Source organism: Delphinapterus leucas, chromosome 14 (assembly GCF_059928025.1).
Source record: "Delphinapterus leucas isolate spDelLeu-1000000601 "Yukka" chromosome 14, BTC_Dleu_Yukka2, whole genome shotgun sequence".
Lineage (NCBI taxonomy): Eukaryota > Metazoa > Chordata > Mammalia > Artiodactyla > Monodontidae > Delphinapterus > Delphinapterus leucas.
In genome coordinates, this window is record NC_143142.1 from 38,503,288 (window position 1) to 38,523,355 (window position 20,068).

Below are 20,068 nucleotides of genomic sequence, written 5' to 3' on the forward strand. Positions count from 1 at the left end.
GGTCATAGATAAGAACTCATGATCATTTGAAAACTTCTTTGTTGTTCCTTTCTTTTTATTAGTTACTTACCTGAATTTTGCACTTTGGTGCTCCTTTTGGGTTAAATATAAATTTAGATAGATGAATTAATATCTAATTTTGGTGAGTTGAGTTGTTTTGATTCTTTGATTTTTTTTTTAATATAAAGGATAAGTACCAGAACAGTACTGTCCAAAGTCTCACTTAAAAACAGCCGAAAGGTATTAGCCTATGAGCAGTTGAGTTTTAGCTTGATCATTTAGCATGAAAAGAAATTGTAATTGGTGAGTTGCCTTTTATTATTGTGGTATTAAAAGGTTAATTTAAAAGAAAAACCATGAGAAATTTTCCTATTTGAGAAAGGAGGGGAAGAAAAGACACAGAAAGTAGAATTTCTGCAGCCTGTGATAAAAAGCTAGTGCAGCTTAGAGAGAGCAAATCGGAATGTAGCAGCAGATAGCCCAGTAGTACAGCAGTTTCAGCAATGCAGAGTTAGAATTTCACCATGCACGTTCTGATTTATTTTTGTGCCCAACTATTAGAGTTGGCATTAAAAAGTATTTTGTGATCTACCAAGTATCTTGGTTGACTAAACCTTGAAATAGTTAATAGTTTTTAAACGGTAGTATACTTTGGAAGCAGGATGTGATTTACTAGGGATGCAAAACCACCATTTAATCTGAAACAATAAAAACAAACTCTTTAATAATGTAAATGACAGGAATGGATTTGTACAAGTTTGAGATCCAGAGTTACCTGTCATGATATTTAACAGCGTTCCTTTTTATACTACATAAGCTCTCTACTTGAACTGTGAAACTAGGCTGTGCCCAGATAGAATTTAATCTAACAATAAAAACATGTATCGAGTCAGTAATAGGTAAGCATGCAGAAAGTCATAAGCATCCTTAAAAGTACAGGCCTGTGGTGCTGTGTTACCTGTAAGCTTAGTGTCATGCAGCATTAGCAGCAGGAAGAGAGATAAAGACCTAGAGAGTCACATCAGCAGCAGCCATCTCATCTTGATTGTTTCTTCACTCTATTTGCTGAATTAGCGCTTCTTTTCATGAGCCGGGTGAAGTAAGGGGGAAGAAACAGTGAACACAGAACCTCACCTTTTAAGATAAATTTGAAAAACAAATGAACAAACAAAAATAAGTCATCCATCTTTTCCCTCTCCCTTATGCTTAAGGGAAAAGAAAAAAAACTACAGTAAAATTGAATCAGCGTTGGTCATTTGATTTGGAATGTCGTTATTACTACTATTGCAGTTATAAGCACCTTGTATCTGCTGGACAGAAAGTTAAGCTACGGAGGAAGGTTGCTACAACAGCCAAGAAAATGAACCTCACTTATTTCTCAGATGGAATGCTTCAGAATTGGGGAAAAAGTTGCAGAGGAGGTTAATTTTATAATCTAAAAAAGACATAAAAACCCAACAAAAACCAAAACACACCTTGCTCCCCCCAAGTAACTGTAGACATTCACCCTGTTTTCTTTGCGCACCAGAATACATTGGGGTCTTCTGACTTCTCAGGAAATATTCTGCATCTTTCTTGCTGTGAGATTTTTTTTGTTTGTTTTAGTTTCCAGGATTAAATGGTAGATCTGTATTGAAGCTACCTTGTCATATCCCGAGGTCAAGTCTGCAAGCAAGGTCAGGACTTCCACATGGTCACTACAAAGGTTAACTTATATTCTTCCCTCAGTGGCCACAGGCTGAACTGTTACAGCTTTATAGGCAGCTAAGCATTTGAAACATGCACTCCCAGGCAAACAGACTCTCTTGTGCCTCTCTCTTCCCTGACCATATTTAGTCAACCATAGCAAAAAATAGTCTCTCAGCTGTCGATTGTCGATCCAGAAGCTGAGGAAGCCTCTATCTTGCTTTCTGCCTATTGATTGTTCATCCTGCGGTCCAAACACTGCCTTGCCATTTGTCCTGCCTTTTTTTTTCCCCAAAGCACTGCCAAATAAAGCGGTCTCTCATGTTTCCACTTACACATCCCAGATTTTCACTGAGCTTGCGCTGAGACTAGGAAAGCCTGATGCGGCTGTCACTGAACTTAGATGCACTGCAGAGAAAAAAAGAAAGAGGAAAAATATTACCCTGGTTAGTAGCAAGACAGTCTTTAGATAGATATGGAACAAGTAAAATCCCTCTGCTGCCAAAATATGTTTCATGACCTGATTTTTTTATTGGTAAAAAATCAGGATAATGATATTTTATACAGCTAAAGGCCTGAAGGGATTTTGTAGTGTTACCTTGTAGAGCGAATTGTTGCTATACACTCTTTTTAAATTTAATAAATAATATTTGAATGGCAAATTTGTAAAAATGGTAAGTAGAACCTATATATTGAGGGTGGAGAGAGATCACTAAGGAAGAAAGGAGTAATGTGTAAATGAAATCTTGGAAATGCTACTTAAAACTTTTAATTCATTGTCAATTTGAGTAAATTGTTTTGTAGTACTTAGGTGAGAAACAGTGTCTGGAATGCTTTTGAGTAATTGTGTACTTTTATATTGAAACTATATATACTTATATAACTATTAAAATGCATTAGTTAAATTTTATTTTATGCTCAAATATGAAGTGGTATTTTCCTCCCTTCTACATTGCCATTCCACTTTTATTTTCTGAAATAGCATGTAGGCATGATCATGACACACTTTACTGCAGACTTAAATAGTCATTAACCTATATGTAACTTTGCCACATAGTGTATGTTGCAGAGGAAAAATACTTTTGCTATAAATTTAATGGCATATTTACCATAAATTTTAATATTGAAGTTTATTTTTTAGCCAAGGAGAAAAAAATATAACATCAAATTCCACAAACCTATGGAGATACAATTTAAGATCTTACAAACCTAAGAATGCCCAAGAGAAACCAACTATACCTTGTTCTTAATTCAAATATAGTCTCTTAAGTATCGATTCAGTTAAGAATCAAGAAAAACGGTTATCAGTTTTCTGAGCTTATTCTCCTAGAAGGGAAATTTGTCCTTGACATTCTTTTTGTCTGTAGCATTTAATAACATAGCAGTTTAATTTTTTTGGTTGGCTGTTTTAAAACAGTGACATAAAGAATGCTTCTATAGATATTTGGCAGTTTTAAAGAGTCAGCTTTTCTAGATATTGAAATAATTTTAGACACATTGTGATAAGATGACACATCTCAGAGTGTTAAGATAGGTTAATTTTCAGGTTTCTAAATTACCCCATATTTGCTGACCATTTTGTAGCAGTAAAAGTACCCCCCTCCAAGCAAACACTCATATAGTGTATGAAGGTCCAGGTATTCTTCTAAGCCCTTTAAAATTTTCATAACGATCCTATGAAATAGGATTTGCGATTCTTCTCACATTTTATAGATGAGGAAACTGAGGCACAGAAGGTAAGTAACCTGCTCAAGTCATTAGCTCTTCAGTTTGCTGGTGCCAGAACGTGAGCCCAGATAGTTTGGCTTCAGACTGAGATCTTCACCACTGTGCCTGCTGTTGCTCTGGTTTCTGAAAATGCAAGTAGTTAGGGAATGGACTCTTGGGGACTGGAACATAAACCAAAAATGTAGCATGGTGAGCATTCTTGCTCAGAAAGATGGTTGTTCATTTGATTGTTTCTTCTTTTGTTCCATTCAACTAAACTTTGAGCACCTAATACTGGGTGCACAAAGCGGGTATAAAGATAAGTAAACTACGCTTCCCTGCCTTACATCTTCTAATGTACATAGAAGAGATCATTTTGGTTGTCTTATTTTAGGAATGATCGAGTACTCACCTGTACAGCTCTCCTGTAGCCTGCATTGTCATTGCATATGTCTCTCATTTTGAGCTAAATTCTACTACATTACCAAATTCCTAGTTAATGAATTTAAGCTAAATTAATGAACCTTTTAATTACTGTCTGTCAAAAAAGAGTTTGTGGGAAGAAAATTAAAGCACACCAAAAAAAGGAATTAAAAAACATTTGAGTCATGTCTATCACTATAAATAGATGAAAGAAAATAAAAACTACCCATACTCATTTACTAAAGTGATGATCACAGATAGCATTTTGGTATATACCCTCCTAGACTTCTTGTCTCCATCCATTTAGATAGGGGTGTGTATTGAATAAAAATGTATTCAGACCGTTACATACTAACCTGGTTTTAGCATGCCCTACAGAACTTCTGCTTGGGATTCATCAACTTTTTAATTAAGTTTCTTTATGGATTCTGGACTAACATGCTTAAACTATATTTGAGGGATTGTTCTTTAACTCAGCAAGCATTTATTGAACACCTAATATGTGCTGTTGTGCCGTTCTAATGTCTTTTTACATTAAGTAATACTAATATGTAAGGCCTCCTCAGTTTAGCTACTGTGGTTTATTTGGAAAAATGTTGCCTATCTCTGAAGAAAGATTGCAAAGCTTGGCAGATCCTAAAAATGGACCCAGCGCCATTTGACTGTTACATACCATGCAGACAGCTGCTTGTCCCCTCTGCTTCTTAGAACTCATTTGTTCATCATTCAGCAAACGTTTGAGTATTACCATGTGCCAGGGATTATGCTAGGCACCACTATTAGTTGTTCCGGAACTTAATGCTTCTTTGGCAGTATTCACAAATGCCTGCTTAACTGGTAGTAAGATCTTATCCTTAAATTATCCATGCCCTTAACCTTTGGAAAGCAACCAGACTGAGAAATAAAGAAGAGTGTTTGAACGTTAGGGAAAGTATCTTCAAATCTCATACTGTGCTCCACAAGTGAGAGTCTATTGGCTTAGTATAATTATTGATTTATTGAGCTGTAACACCCTTATCCCGGCAACTCTATGGACCTCAGTTCTTGCAACCTAACAACAGAATCCTCTTAATTAACTAAGGTTCTGTGGGGAACAGCTGACCTTTGGTTATATTGTGGGTTCCTCAGATTGTCTACCCCATGAGAAGAAAGGAGACAGACCACTCAGAGCTGCTCTGGACATGAGGGTGAGGGGACCAGGGGCTATTCTGTTTTTTTCTTAACTCATCTTGCAGGCTAGGCCCAAAGATTGGCTTTTTTCTTGAGGCATCATATTATTTGTTTGTGTTTGTTTGCTTTTTGTGGGGGGAAGATCAGGAATGAACATTAATTAGCAGCTTTCTAGTTAAGATGAGAGGGTTATAGGTCTCTGTTAAAATTAATCTACCTCAAATCTCCAGTGTAGAAGAATTCTAAATAATTTATGTGGATATTCCACCTTCAAGGAAGTGGAGCATAACTTTCCACTCAAGTTTAGGCTGCGCATAGTGACTTCTTTCCAAAGAGTATGTGGTATATTTTAGTGTTCTATAGTATACAAAAGGGGAAAAAGAGTAATTCTGTGATGGAGAAACCTCACAAACACTACCTCAGCCAGATGATCAAGGTTAACATCGACAGTGATAAGTCATGTTTATAGTGTGTACCCTTGATGTGACGTGATGAAGAGGCACTACCTTTGAGACCTCCTTCTTCAAAACTCATAACCCCAGTGTAATCATGGGAAAACAGCAGACAAATTCCAGCTGAGGGACAGTCTACAAAATAACTGATTAGTACTCCTCAACATTGTCAACATCATCAAAAACAAGGAACGTCTAAGAAACTGTCACAGCCAAGGGCAGCCTAAGGAGCCATGACAACTAAATGTAATGTGGTATTCTGGAGCAGAAAAAGAACATGAAATAAAACTAAGGAAGTTGGAATGAAGTAGTTAATAGCAGTCAGTGCTGGTTCATTAATTAACAAATGTTCCATACTAATGTACAATATTAACAGTAGAGGTGAGGAACTCTCTGCAGTATCTTCACAATTCTCTGTAACTCTACAGTGGTTCTGAAATAAAAAGTTTATTTAAGAACAGCAAAAACAAAAATTTACCCACTCCTGGCTAGTTGACCATTGACTTTTACATTAATTTTGATTTGGGGCTATCTGCAATATTTTATCACAACTTAAACCATTTAATCAGGAGTTGATTTTGTTGTAATTCAGTTATCAACAAAATAATAAGTTTAGTCTCATATTCTTTTAAAAGTATATTAGAACAAAAAGTATATTTCAGAATAAATTTTATTGAGACCAATCATATCTTAAAAAGATTTAGTTATTTTAAAGGAAGCCTTTTTTTTTTTTGCAGTATGCGAGCCTCTCACTGTTGTGGCCTCTCCCGTCGGAGCACAGGCCCCGAACGCACAGGCTCAGCGGCCATGGCTCACGGGCCCAGCCGCTCCGCGGCATGGGGGATCTTCCCGAACCGGGGCACAAACCCAGGTCCCCTGCATCAGCAGGCGGACTCTCAACCACTGCGCCACCAGGGAAGCCCTAAAGGAAGCCTTTTTAATTTGAGTGCTGATAATTTTGAATTTGTGAAAATTGTGAAATGATTAGATTTGTGTGGAAGGGGTATAGAGGATAGATTTGGAAGGGGGCTGTTACAGATGTTCAGAGGAAAGGTAATGAAAGCCTATATAAAGAATATTGGGGCCCCTGGGAAAGAATAGTTTAGTTTTAAAAGGGAAAACCAAGAGAACAAATTGAACGCAGGAGTAAGAAGGGAGGAAAGGGTCTAGAATGATTCCCAGGTTTCTGACTTGGGTGGCTGGTTAAATGGTGGTAAGAATAACCAAAATCAAGAATACAGGAGGAATTCTTGGGAAGGAGAAAAGGGAAATTTGTACTGTGTACTTTATAGGTCTATAATCTTAGAACTGTAATAAAATAACACTATTATATTGAAGAATTTTAGACTCTACTAAAACACTTACCTACATTATATCATTTAATTCTTACAGCAATCTTACGATATTTTACAGAGGTTTCTATGGAAGTGTTGGTATTTGTTCAGTTAGAGATATGAGATAGAGCTGTTATGGGTGAGAGTGTTTAGTTGAGGCTTCACAGGGCCCGAGTATGGACCTTGGCTTTATTGGTCCATAGAGATGACTAACACTAATTAACACTAATATAGAATGCCAAATTACTGTTGACAGAAATATTACTAAGTGGATTGTAGTACTTACACCATCTGATCAGTAGATTTTTTTCCCCTGCAGTGGGGAGAAAGAAATCTACTATGAAAAGCTAAGTTAAAATTGGAGATTGATTGGTGAACAAGACAACTGGTTAGATGATCTTAATTGACAGTACCATCAACCTGTGATGACTTTGCATATGACGATGGACTGAAAACTGATAGCATTCTCCTGATTCTACTGGAGGGTAAATTAGAATACTGGGATTGCTCATCAGGGAGCTTTTTCTATAGATAACGCTGGTGATACACTGACAAATTATTTTTCTAATTCTTTCTCCAGGCTTTGTACGAACCATTTCTTCACTCTCTTTTTAACCAATCATTATTTTCCAGAAAAAGACATAATTTACATCTTTTTAATAATAATTCCATCCTGGTGATTTATCTATCTATCTATCTACTTATCTATCTATCTATCTATCATCCTAATTTGACTTCTGGATCTCCTCTTATAAAAATCTCTTTTTCTTTAGTTATCCATTTGTTTTATTTACTTTATTAACTATTGTCTGCTGTATTCATCTCATTTGCCAATATAACACTGTTACTATGGGAAATCAAAAATTACCATTTCTCTTTAAAATATGTTGCTAATATTATAATAATTTAATCAGTTTAAAATAAAGCATTTGGATTAATTCAAATTTCTTTCAATTTTTATTTTTAATGATATATTTCTTAATGTTTCAGGATTGTGAGGAAAAAATATTTTAATATGGTTATTCTATAGTGTAATATACAACATTTATGTCAGTGAGACTAATTAACAGAATAGATTTATTCTGAAATAAAAACTTTCTCCTTGAAAATGTTGAATTTTGCATTTTAATATTAGGATTTGATATACTTTGTAGAATGTGATCTAGAAGGGACTAGGGTTGTTTTTGTCACTGCCAGCAGTAGCCTGGTACTGCCTTTCCCTTGTTCTGACAGTTCAGTTATATATACTGTACTAAGAGAGGAAAAAGCAAAAAGACACAAAGTAATAAGAGTGCAGGGAGGCAATGGGCTTTCAAGAATACATACATATCTATTTATTTTTATTTTTGTTTATTTTTATTTAATTTTTTTTGGCTGTGCTGTGCGGCTTGTGGGATCTTAGTTCCCCGACCAGGTATCGAACCTGGGCCCCGGCAGTGAAAGTGCCAAGTCCTAACCACTGGACCGCCAGGGAATTCCCTCTATTTCTTTTTAAATGCCTCAGTAACTTTCTGAACCATTGGCTCTTTTTTCTGAGGGACCTCAGGTTTTCTACCTTGTTGACTTAACGAATGCAAGAAGGAAGAACAAGTAAGTGAAAGCTATTAATATCCTCTATTACCACCATTTCTCTCAACACAGTTATAGTACCATTTTTCTTTTCTTTGTATCAATAACATGTGTTTGGGACTTCCCTGATGATCCAATGGTAAAGAATCCACCTTAGGGCTTCCCTGGTGGCGCAGTGGTTGAGAGTCCGCCTGCCGATGCAGGGGACACGGGTTTGTGCCCCAGTCCGGGAAGATCCCACATGCCGCGGAGCAGCTACGCCCGTGAGCCATGGCCGCTGAGCCTGCGAGTCCAGAGCCTGTGCTCCGCAACAGGAGAGGCCGCAAAAGTGAGAGGCCCGCGTACCGCAAAAAAAAAAAAAAATCCACCTTACAATGCAGGGGATGTGGGTTTGATCCCTGGTCAGGGAACTAAGATCCCACATGCCACAGGGCAACTAAGCCCGCACGCCACAACTACTGAGCTCACGCGCCTCAACTAGAGAGCCCGCGTGCTGCAAACTGCAGAGCCCACACGCTCTGGAGCCCATGTGCCACAACTACAGAGCCTGCCCGCCACAACTAGAGGGAGAAAACCCGCGGGCCACAACTAGAGAGAGAAAAACCCACGCGCCACAACTAGAGAAGAGAAAACCGCACGCCACAACTAGAGGGACGCCCACACATCACAACGGAAGATCCCACGTACCTCAACGAAGATCCAGCGTGCCGCAACTAAGACCTGACAGAGCCAAAAATAGATAAAATAATTTAAAAAATGTATTTATCTTATATATTTTTAACATCTTTATTGGAGCATAATTGCTTTACTTTGTTCTGTTAGTTACTGCTGTATAGCAAAGTGAATCAGCTATACATATACATATATCCCCATATCCCCTCCCTCTTGCATCTCCCTCCTACCCTCCCTATCCCATCACTCTAGGTAGTCACAAAGCACCAAGCTGATCTCCCTGTGCTATGCAGCTACTTCTCACTAGCTATCTGTTTTACATTTGGTAGTGTATATATGTCAATACCACTCTCTCATTTTGTCTCAGCTTACCCTTCCCCCTTCCTGTGTCCTCAAGTCCATTCCCTACGTCTGTGTCTTTATTCCTGTCCTGCCTCTAGGTTCTTCAGAACCATTTTTTTAAAATTTTAGATTCCATATATATCTGTTAGCATATGGTATTTGGTTTTCTCTTTCTGACTTAACGTCACTCTATGACAGACTCTAGGTCCATCCACCTCACTACAAATAACTCAATTTCATTTCTTTTTATGGCTGAGTAATATTCCATTGTATATATGTGCCACATCTTCTTTATCCATTGATCTTTTGATGGACACTTAGGTTGATTCCATATCCTGGCCATTGTAAATAATGCTGCAATGAACATTGTTGTGCATGACTTTTTATTTTTAAACGTCTTTATTGGAGTATAATTGCTTTACAATGGTGTGTTAGTTTCTGCTGTATAACAAAGAGAATCAGTTATACATATACATGTATCCCCATATCTCCTCCCACTTGCGTCTCCCTCCCACCCTCCCTATCCCACCCCTCTAGGTGGTCACAAAGCACTGAGCTGATCTCCCTCTGCTATGCGGCTGCTTCTCACTAGCTATCTGTTTTACATTTGGTAGTATATATTAGTCGATGCTACTCTCTCGCTTCATCCCACCTTACCCTTCCCCCTCCCCATGTCCTCAAGTCCATTCTCTACATCTGCATCTTTATTTCTGTCCTGCCCCGAGGTTCTTCATAACCTTTTTTTTAGATTCCATATGTATGTGTTAGCATACAGTATTTGTTTTTCTCTTTCTGACTTACTTCACTCTGTACGACAGGCCCTAGGTTCATCTATCTCACTATGAATAACTCAGTTTCGTTTCTTTTTATGGCTGAGTAATATTCCATTGTATATATGTGCCATTGTATATATGTGCCACATCTTCTTTATCCATTCATCTGTTGATGGACACTTAGGTTGCTTCCACGTCCTGGCTATTGTAAATAGAGCTGCAATGAACACTGTGCTTCATGACACTTTCTGAATTATGCTTTTCTCAGGGTATATGCCCAGTAGTGGGATCGCTGGGTCGTATGGTAGTTCTATTTTTAGATTTTTAAGGAACCTCCATACTGTTCTCCATAGTGGCTGTGTCAGTTTACATTCCCATCAACAGTGCAAGAGGGTTCCCTTTTCTCCACACCCTCTCCAGCATTTATTATTTGTAGATTTTTTGATGATGGCCATTCTGACTTGTGTGAGGTGATACTTCACTGTAGTTTTGATTTGCATTTCTCTAATTAGTGATATTGAGCATCTTTTCATGTGTTTGTTGGCAATCTGTATATCTTCTTTGGAGAAATGTCTATTTAGGTCTTCTGCCCATTTTTGGATTGGGTTTGGTTTTTTGATATTGAGCTGCATGAGCTGCTTGTAAATTTTGGAGATTAATCATTTGCTAATATTTTCTCCCATTCTGAGGGTTGTCTTTTCATCCTGTCTGTGGTTTCCTTTGCTGTGCAAAAGCTTTTAAGTTTCATTAGGTCCCATATGTTTACTTTTGTTTTTATTTCCATTTCTCTAGGAGGAGGGTCAAAAAGGATCTTGCTGTGATTTATGCCATAGAGTGTTCTGCCTATGTTTTCCTCTAAGACTTTTATAGTGTCTGGCCTTACATTTAGGTCTTTAATCCGTTTTGTGTTTATTTTTGTGTATGGTGTTAGGGAGTGTTCTAATTTCATTCTTTTACATGTAGCTGTCCAGTTTTCCCAGCACCACTTATTGAAGCGGCTGTCTTTTCTCCATTGCATATTCTTGCCTCCTTTATCAAAGATAAGATGACCATATGTGTTTGGGTTTATCTCTGGGGTTTCTATCCTGTTCCATTGATCTATATTTCTGTTTTTGTGCCAGTACCATACTGTCTTGATTACTGTAACTTTGTAGTATAGTCTGAAGTCACGGGAGCCTTATTTCTCCAGCTCCGTTTTTCTTTCTCAAGATTACTTTGGCTATTCGGGGTCTTTTGTATTTTCATACAGATTGTGAAATTTTTTGTTTTAGCTCTGTGAAAAATGCCATTGGTAGTTTGATAGGGATTGCATTGAATCTGTAGATTGCTTTGGGTAGTATAGTCATTTTCACAATGTTGATTCTTCCAGTCAGGAACATGGTATATCTGTCCATCTGTTGGTCTCATCTTTAATTTGTTTCATCAGTGTCCTATAGTTTTCTGAATACAGGTCTTTTAACCTCCTTAGGTAGGTTTATTCCTAGGTATTTTATTCTTTTTGTTGCAGTAGTAAATGGGAGTGTTTCCTTAATTGCTCTTTCAGATTTGTCATCATTAGTGTACAGGAATGCAAGAGATTTCTGTGCATTAATTTTGTATCCTGCTACTATACCAAATTCATTGATTAGCTCTAGTAGTTTTCTGGTAGCATCTTAGGATTCTGTGTGTATAGTATCATGTCATCTGCAAACAGTGACAGTTTTACTTCTTTTCCAATTTGGATTCCTTTTATTTCTTTTTCGTCTCTGATTGCTGTGGCGAAAACTTCCAAAACTATGTTGAATAATAGTGGTGAGAGTGGGCAACCTTGTCTTGTTCCTGACCTTGGTGGAAATGGTTTCAGTTTTTCACCATTGAGAACGATGTTGGCTGTGGGTTTGACATATATGGGCTTTATTATGTTGAGGTAAGTTCCCTCTATGCCTGCTTTCTGAAGAGTTTTTATAATAAATGGGTTTTGAATTTTGTTGAAAGCTTTTTCTGCGTCTGTTGAGATGATCGCATGGTTTTTATCCTTCAGTTTGTTAATATGGTGTATCACATTGATTTATTTGCATGTATTGAAGAATCTTTGCATTCCTGGGATAAACCTCACTTGATCATGGTGTATGATCCTTTTAATGTGCTGTTGGATTCTAGTTTTGTTTTTTTTTTTTGTGGTACACGGGCCTCTCACTCTTGTGGCCTCTCCCGTTGCGGAGCACAGGCTCCGGATGCGCAGGCTCAGTGGCCATGGCTCACGGGCCCAGCTGCTCCGCGGCATGTGGGATCTTCCCGGACTGGGGCACGAACCCATGTCCCCTGCATCCTCAGGCGGACTCTCAACCAGTGCGCCACCAGGGAAGCCCGGATTCTAGTATTTTGTTGTGGATTTTTGCATCTATGTTCATCAGTGATATTGACCTGTAGTTTTCTTTTTTCGTAACATCTTTGTCTGGTTTTGGTATCAGGGTGATGATGGTCTTGTAGAATGAGTTTGGGAGTGTTCCTTCCTCTGCTATATTTTGGAAGAGTTTGAGAAGGATGAGTGTTAGCTCTTCTCTAAATGTTTCATAGAATTCGCCTGTGAAGCCATCTGGTCCTGGGCTTTTGTTTGTTGGAAGATTTCAATCACAGTCTCAATTTCAGTGCTTGTGATTGGTCTGTTTATATTTTCTGTTTCTTCCTGGTTCAGTCTCGGAAGGTTGTGCTTTTCTAAGAGTTTGTCCATTTCTTCCAGGTTGTCCAGTTTATTGGCATATAGTTGCTTGTAGTAATCTCTCATGATCCTTTGTATTTCTGCATTGTCAGTTGTTACTTCTCCTTTTTCATTTCTAATTCTGTTGATTTGAGTCTTCTCCCTTGTTTTCTTGATGAGTCTGGCTAATGGTTCATCAATTTTGTTTATCTTCTCCGAGAACCAGCTTTTAGTTTTATTGATCTTTGTTTTCGTTTCCTTCATTTCTTTGTCATTTATTTCTGATCTGATCTTTATGATTTCTTTCCTTCTGCTAACTTTGGGGTTTTTTTGTTCTTCTTTCTCTAATTGCTTTAGGTGTAAGGTTAGGTTGTTTCTTTGAGATGTTTCTTGTTTCTTGATGTAGGATTGTATTGCTATAAACTTCCCTCTTAGAACTGCTTTTGCTGCATCCCGTACGTTTTGGGCCGTTGTGGTCTCATTGTCATCTGTTTCTGGGTATTTTTTGATTTCCTGTTTGATTTCTTCTGTGATCTCTTGGTTATTTAGTACGGTATTGTTTAGCTTTCATGTGTTTGTATTTTTTACGGGGTTTTTTCCTGTAATTGATACCTAGTCTCATAGCATTGTGATAGGAAAAGATACTTGATACAATTTCAATTTTCTTAAATTTACCAAGGCTTGATTTGTGATCCAAGATATGATCTATCCTGGAGAATGTTCCATGAGCACTTGAGAAGAAACTGTATTCTGTTTTTTTTGGGTGGAATGTCCTATAAATATCAATTAAGTTCATCTTGTTTAATGTATCATTTAAAGCTTGTGTTTCTTTATTTATTTTCCTGTTGGTTGATTTTCCTGTTGGTTGATTTCCTGTTGGTTGGTCCATTAGTGGAAGTGGGTTGTTAAAGTCCCCTAGTATGATTGTGTTACTGTCGATTTCCCCTTTTATGGCTGTTAGCATTTGCCTTATATATTGAGGTGCTCCTATGTTGCGTGGATAAATATTTACAATTGTTATATCTTCTTCTTGGATTGATCCCTTGATCATTATGCAGTGTTCTTCTTTGTCTCTTGTAATAGTCTTTATTTTAAAGTCTGTTTTGTCTGATATGAGAATTGCTACTCCATCTTTCTTTTGATTTTCATTTGCATGGAATATCTTTTTCCATCCCCTCACTTTTCAGCCTGTATGTGTCTTTAGGCCTGAAGTGAGTCGCTTGTAAACAGCATGTATACAGGTCTTGTTTTTGTATCCATTCAGCCTGTCTGTGTCTTTTATAGTTAGAGCATTTTATCCATTTACATTTAAGGTAGTTATCAATATGTATGTTCCTATTACCATTTTTGTAGTTGTTTTGGGTTTGTTATTGTAGGTCTTTTCCTTCTCTTGTGTTTCCGGCCTAGAGAAGTTCCTTCAGCATTTGTTGTAAAGTTGGTTTGGTGGTGCTGAATTCTCTTAGCTTTTGCTTGTCTGTAAAGGTTTTAATTTCTCTGTCGAATCTGAATGAGATCCTTGCTGGGTAGAGTAATCTTGGTTGTAGGTTTTTCCCTTTCATCACTTTAAATATGTCCTGCCACTCCCTTCTGGCTTGCGGACTTTCTGCTGAAAGATCAGCTGTTAACCTTACGGGGATTCCCTTGTATGTTATTTGTTGCTTTTCCCTTGCTGCTTTTAATATTTTTTCTTTGTCTTTAATTTTTGATAGTTTGATTAATATGTGTCTTGGTGTGTTTCTCCTTGGATTTATCCTGTATTTGACTCTCTGTGCTTCCTGGACTTGATTGACTATTTCCTTTCCCATATTAGGGAAGTTTTCAACTATAATCTCTTCAAATATTTTCTCAGTCCCTTTTTCTCGTCTTCTGCTGCGACCCCTATAATTTGAATGTTGGTGCATTTAATGTTGTCCCAGTGGTCTCTGAGACTGTTCTCAATTCTTTTTATTCGTTTTTCTTTATTCTGCTCTGTGGTAGTTATTTCCACTATTTTACCTTCCAGGTTACTTATCTGTTCTTCTGCCTCAGTTATTCTGCTATTGATTCCTTCTAGAGAATTTTTAATTTCATTTATTGTGTTGGTCATCATTGTTTGTTTGCTCTTTAATTCTTCTAGGTCCTTGTTACACGTTTCTTGTATTTTCTCCATTCTGTTTCCAAGATTTTGGATCATTAACTATCATTACTCTGAATTCTTTTTCAGGGAGACTGCCTATTTCCTCTTCATTTGTTTGGTCTGGTGGGTTTTTACCTTGCTCCTTCATCTGCTGTGTGTTTCTCTGTCTTCCCATTTTGCTTAACTTACTGTGTTTGGTGTCTCCTTTCGCTTGCTGCAGGTTTGTAGTTCCCTTTGTTTTTGGTGTTACCCCCAGTGGATAAGGTTGATTCAGTGGCTTGTGTAGGCTTCCTTGTGGAGAGGACTGGTGCCTGTGTTCTGGTGGATGAGGCTGGATCTTGTCTTTCTGATGGGCAGGACTGCATACGGTGGTATCTTTTGGGGTGTCTGTGAACTTACTATGATTTTAGGCTGCCTCTCTGCTAATGGGTGGAGTTGTGTTCCTGTCTTGCTAGTTTGGCATGGGGTGTCCAGCACTGGAGCTTGCTCGTTGTCAAGTGGATCTGGGTCTTAGTGTTGAGACAGAGATCTCTGGGAGAGCTCTCGCTGGTTGATATTACGTGGGGCCAGGAGGTGTCTGGTGGTCCAGTGTCTGGAACTCAGCTCTCCCACCTCAGAGGCTCAGTCCTGACACCCGGCCAGAGCATCAAGACCCTCTCAGCCACATGGCATAGACAACTGTGGTGAAAACCTTACTGGTGTCTTGGATTTTTCTTTGCTGGGCGATTTATCCAAGCCAAGTTCCCTTTGTCAGAAACATAGCAAGCCAAAACGCTAAGATATCCGAGCTTTGCAGTGAAGACAGGCCTTATTCACACGGCATCCAAGGAGAAGACAGGAGAACAAATTTCAAATCTGTGTCCTATCTTATTATTTTTAATGATTACATTTTGTCTTTATTAAAACTTTTTTCACATGATTTAATGCTTGAATATTCAAAACTCTCCAAAAGAAATATAAAGCTAAATTCCATTTATCACATGGTCAAGTGTGTAAGGTAACAGATAATTTGTGGCATTAGCATCATGATTATGCTAAATCCAAACAATCAGTAGTATATTGTTGTACCAGTACTTTTCCCCATTAAGAATTTGAGTCAAAATCTACAGAATTTCTAGTATTCTATTTTAATCCACTGAATGAGGAGGTATAGAATCTTTATAGTTACTGAAAATGAGCTAAAGCAGGAATCTTTAGCTTTGTATGAGGTCCATGAATGGAACCTTAGGGGGTTTGGACTCCCTCAAAATTGTATGTAAAGATTTTTATGTGTATTTTCTGGGAGAAAATGGTTCATAGATTTCTAAAGAAGTCTTGTTACCCATAAACAGTGATTGTAACTTCAGTAACAACCACCAAAGTTTTGATTCTCAGTACATCTTGGGTCATAAACCTGTTTAAAAATCTGAGAAAAGCTATAAACTTCCAGATTTGAGTACAGTTTTGGAGATTCTTGGATCCTTCAAAACTTGTTCTCAGATGTCTTGGATTTCCTGTTTGGGATTCATAGACCACTGCTGTTAAGGAAACATGCTCTGGCTCATGTTAGGCCTTAGTCTCATTATTTTAGAGACTTACAGTTTCATTTACACACATTCTTATTCTGCATCTTCAGACTGTTTCTCCATACGTTTATAACATTTCTCTATTAAAAATTTTTCTCTCATATGTATCACCTTACGAAAAACTATCCCGATATGTATCTTACTGTTATTTCTTGCCCTTTTATACTCTATTGGCACAATTTTAAAAGCTTTTCTTTTCTGTGTTTACTGCCTTTTTTAGGTGTGAGGGAAGATTCAATATCTGCTACGTATATCAGTGTGTCTGAGCCAAGTCCAATACTCTTTACGGGAGCAGTTATCTTAGGTCTCACTCCTAAAAAAAAACAATTAGTTGATAGATGTATTAAGGGAGATTTTTTCCAAATTACATTATGAGTTTTCCACACAAAACCTCTATGTTAAGAAAAGTTAGACTGGTTAGGCTTAGGAAAGTTGCTTCTGATTTTATTTTCCTTTTTGAGTGGTAGGCTAGCCTTTTCTCTACAAAGCATGATTTCTTGATAATTAGTTCCCCTGATTTTTTACGGTTTAATCTTTGGTGCTCTTTAGGATAACTTTGTCTTTTTTGCTTTGGAGATACTTTGTTACCGTATCTTAAATTTTAAATACTAGATTAATAGTGACCATTTTGTGTGTTTTGATATCAACTGGATTTAGCACTGCTAAATGACATATATCACATTTTTAATTCTGCAGAGTTCATGATAATCTGCCAGCTACCTAAAATTTGTCTTATCACAATTTTTCCTTCTTAGCTGTTGTTACCTGGTTGTTCTTTATTAACTCTTCGTTAATATATACTATTCCAGTTGAACCTAAGAGATTCCACAAGGCCAACATATATCCTTATTAGGGTATATTTCTTTTACCTTTGGTATTTTTCCTCTCATAATGTTTCCCTTTTGTAGCACTCCCATTCTGTTTTGATTCTGTTCTCCAAACAGCAATAATTTGTTTACCTCTTACAATATCAAAAGGCTGTGTATTTAAGATTTAGAATTTTTTTTTTTTTTTTGCGGTGCGCGGGCCTCTCACTGTTGTGGCCTCTCCCGTTGTGGAGCACAGGCTCTGGATGCGCAGGATCAGCGGCCATGGCTCACGGGCCCAGCCGCTCCGCAGCATGCGGAATCTTCCTGGACCAGGGCATGAACCCATGTCCCCTGCATCGGCAGGCGGACTCTCAACCACTGCGCCACCAGGGAAGCCCGATATAGAAATTTTGAATTTCTTTTTGTCTCTAAGGGCATAATTTTCTTAAAAGAGAAGTATATTCATTTGATTTTAAAAGTTTCTTTTGAATATTTTTTCTAAAGAAAATATTTAATTAAATATTTGACTTTCAGTGCAATGCGTGTTTTACTGTCGAAATTACCAAGACCGTGGATTGTGGATGAGAAGAAAGATGATGGTTATACTGCCTTGCATCTGGCTGCCCTCAATAATCATGTAGAAGTGGCTGAACTGTTGGTACATCAGGTAGGAAAAGCAGTTCAGTAATTTTTAACAATTTTGGGTCATTGCTATCTATTTTTTACTTCATCAACTACTTATTAGTTGATAATAAGTAAAATCCCATGATGATGGGATCTTACAGCAAAATCCCATGATGATGCAAATTCAGATATAATGTGAATTTAGTCTTCCGCCTAACATTGGTTTTTGTTTTTATTTTTGTTTTCCCTGGCTGCGCCACACAGCATATAGAATCTTAGTTCCCCAAGCAGGGATCGAACTTGTGCCCCCTTCAGTGGAAGCATGGAGCCCTAAACACTGGACCACCAGGGAATTCCCCTAACATTGGTTCTTAAATGGAGGGAGTTAGTGGTGTGTGTGGGGAGAAGGGGGTGGGGGGGGCGGGGAATCCTTCAGTCTCCAGTATTCTCTCTGCATAGTCTTCCTGGTTTGGTCCAACAAAATAGGCATGAATGAAAAGGGATTTTCCAGAATCACTGCCGCTATTGTGGAAGTATCACTGTGCTGTAGCACCAAGAACCATCATGTTGATATCTAAGCTGGTGTGGGCAGTTGCCACCAGGTAACACCAGGCTGCAGCTAGGATCTAGGGATGCAGTTCATGACTACTGCTGGACCCCTTGGATAGCAGCATAGGCTCACCTTGGTCATTTCATTCATCTCAGGAATAAGATGCTCTACATTTTTATGAGATTGGATTTTGGGGGAAACCCATTTATTGCAATTTTATGATATTTTGGTGTATTCAGCAAAATTTTTAAATGCTTCAGTCAAGCATATGCCATAGCTAAGCACTAAAGTTCCCAAAGAATTATCTGTGATCCCTGACTTCAAGGAACTTACAGTCTAGTTAAGAAGATGAAATAGCAGAAAAATTTAGTAGATAGTACGTTATGTGTAATTAGGTCATAGATCATAAGATAGACATTCCATAATGGTAGGTAAAAAAATAGTTCAAAAGTTAAACAAACCTTTCCCCTGCCATTGTAAGCCTTTATTATTAAAATTACTTTTCTTAGAAGTGTTGTTAATTATGATAAATTCCTTTTCATCCAAAATCCAAACGACTGACCTTAAGCCAGTACCACACTGTCTTGGTTATTGTTGCTTTATAGTAAGTCTTGAAATCAGTTAGAGTAAGTCCTCTAAATTTGTTTTTCTTTCTCAGAACTACTTTAATGTTCTAGATCTTTGGAATTTCCTAGTACATTTTAGAATCAGGTTATTAGTTTCTATTAAAAGTCTTTGGGGGAGTTTGATTGCTCTTGCACATATTAGGTTTATCTTTAAGTAATTTTTTTGATCCTATTGGTAAATTGTATTGTTTTAAAATTTCAATTTCCAGTTGTGTATTGCTAATATATAGAGTTGCAATTTTTAAAACATATTTACCATGTATCTTGTGACCTTGCTTAAATTACCATTGGTCATTAGGAAAACAGAAATTACACCAACACTACTAATCACCAACTACAGTGACTAAAATTAAAAATGCCAACAAAACCAGGTGTTGATTAGGATGTGGAGCAGTTAGAATTCACAAACGTTGCTGGTGTTTTTCAGGGTAGCCATGTTGAAAAACAGTTTAACAGTTTCTTATAAAGTTAAACATATATTCATCCCAGCAGTCTCACGTCTAGATATGTATCCAAGAGAAATGAGGGCACATTTCCACGAAATACTCCTACTAAATACTTGTAGCAGCATTATTTGTAATTGCCCTAAACTGAAAGCAAACCAAATGTTCATCAACTAGTGTCTGAATAAACAAATTATGGTATATCCATACAATGAATACTACTTTGAAAATCTAAATGATGGAAAAAAGTTCAGGAAACTTAAAAGGAGATCCCTCACTTTCTGCATTTATATGAGAACAGACATGATAAGAAAACAAGCTGAGGGAATTCACTGGTGGTCCATTGGTTAGGACTCAGCGCTTTCACTGCCATGGGCCATCGCTGGTCGGTTGCTGGTTGGGGAACTAAGATCCCATAAGCCACGCGGCACGGCCAAAAAAAAAAAAGGAAAGCAAGATGAGATCAGGAGCCTAATGATTGCACTCAAAGAAACATAAATAGTAAAAACAATCCAGAAACTCCCACCTTC

General features: G+C 37.6%; 1 protein-coding gene across 1 annotated transcript in view; it reads left to right on the forward strand.

Moving 5' to 3' along the window:
• MIB1 (MIB E3 ubiquitin protein ligase 1) overlaps positions 1-20,068 on the forward strand; it is a 118,450-nt gene that overhangs the window by 72,852 nt on the left and 25,530 nt on the right. Inside the window, exon 13 of the mRNA XM_022586811.3 lies at positions 17,830-17,962. Within this exon, the coding sequence (XP_022442519.1) occupies positions 17,830-17,962 (133 nt within the window). The remainder of the gene's footprint in view (positions 1-17,829; positions 17,963-20,068) is intronic.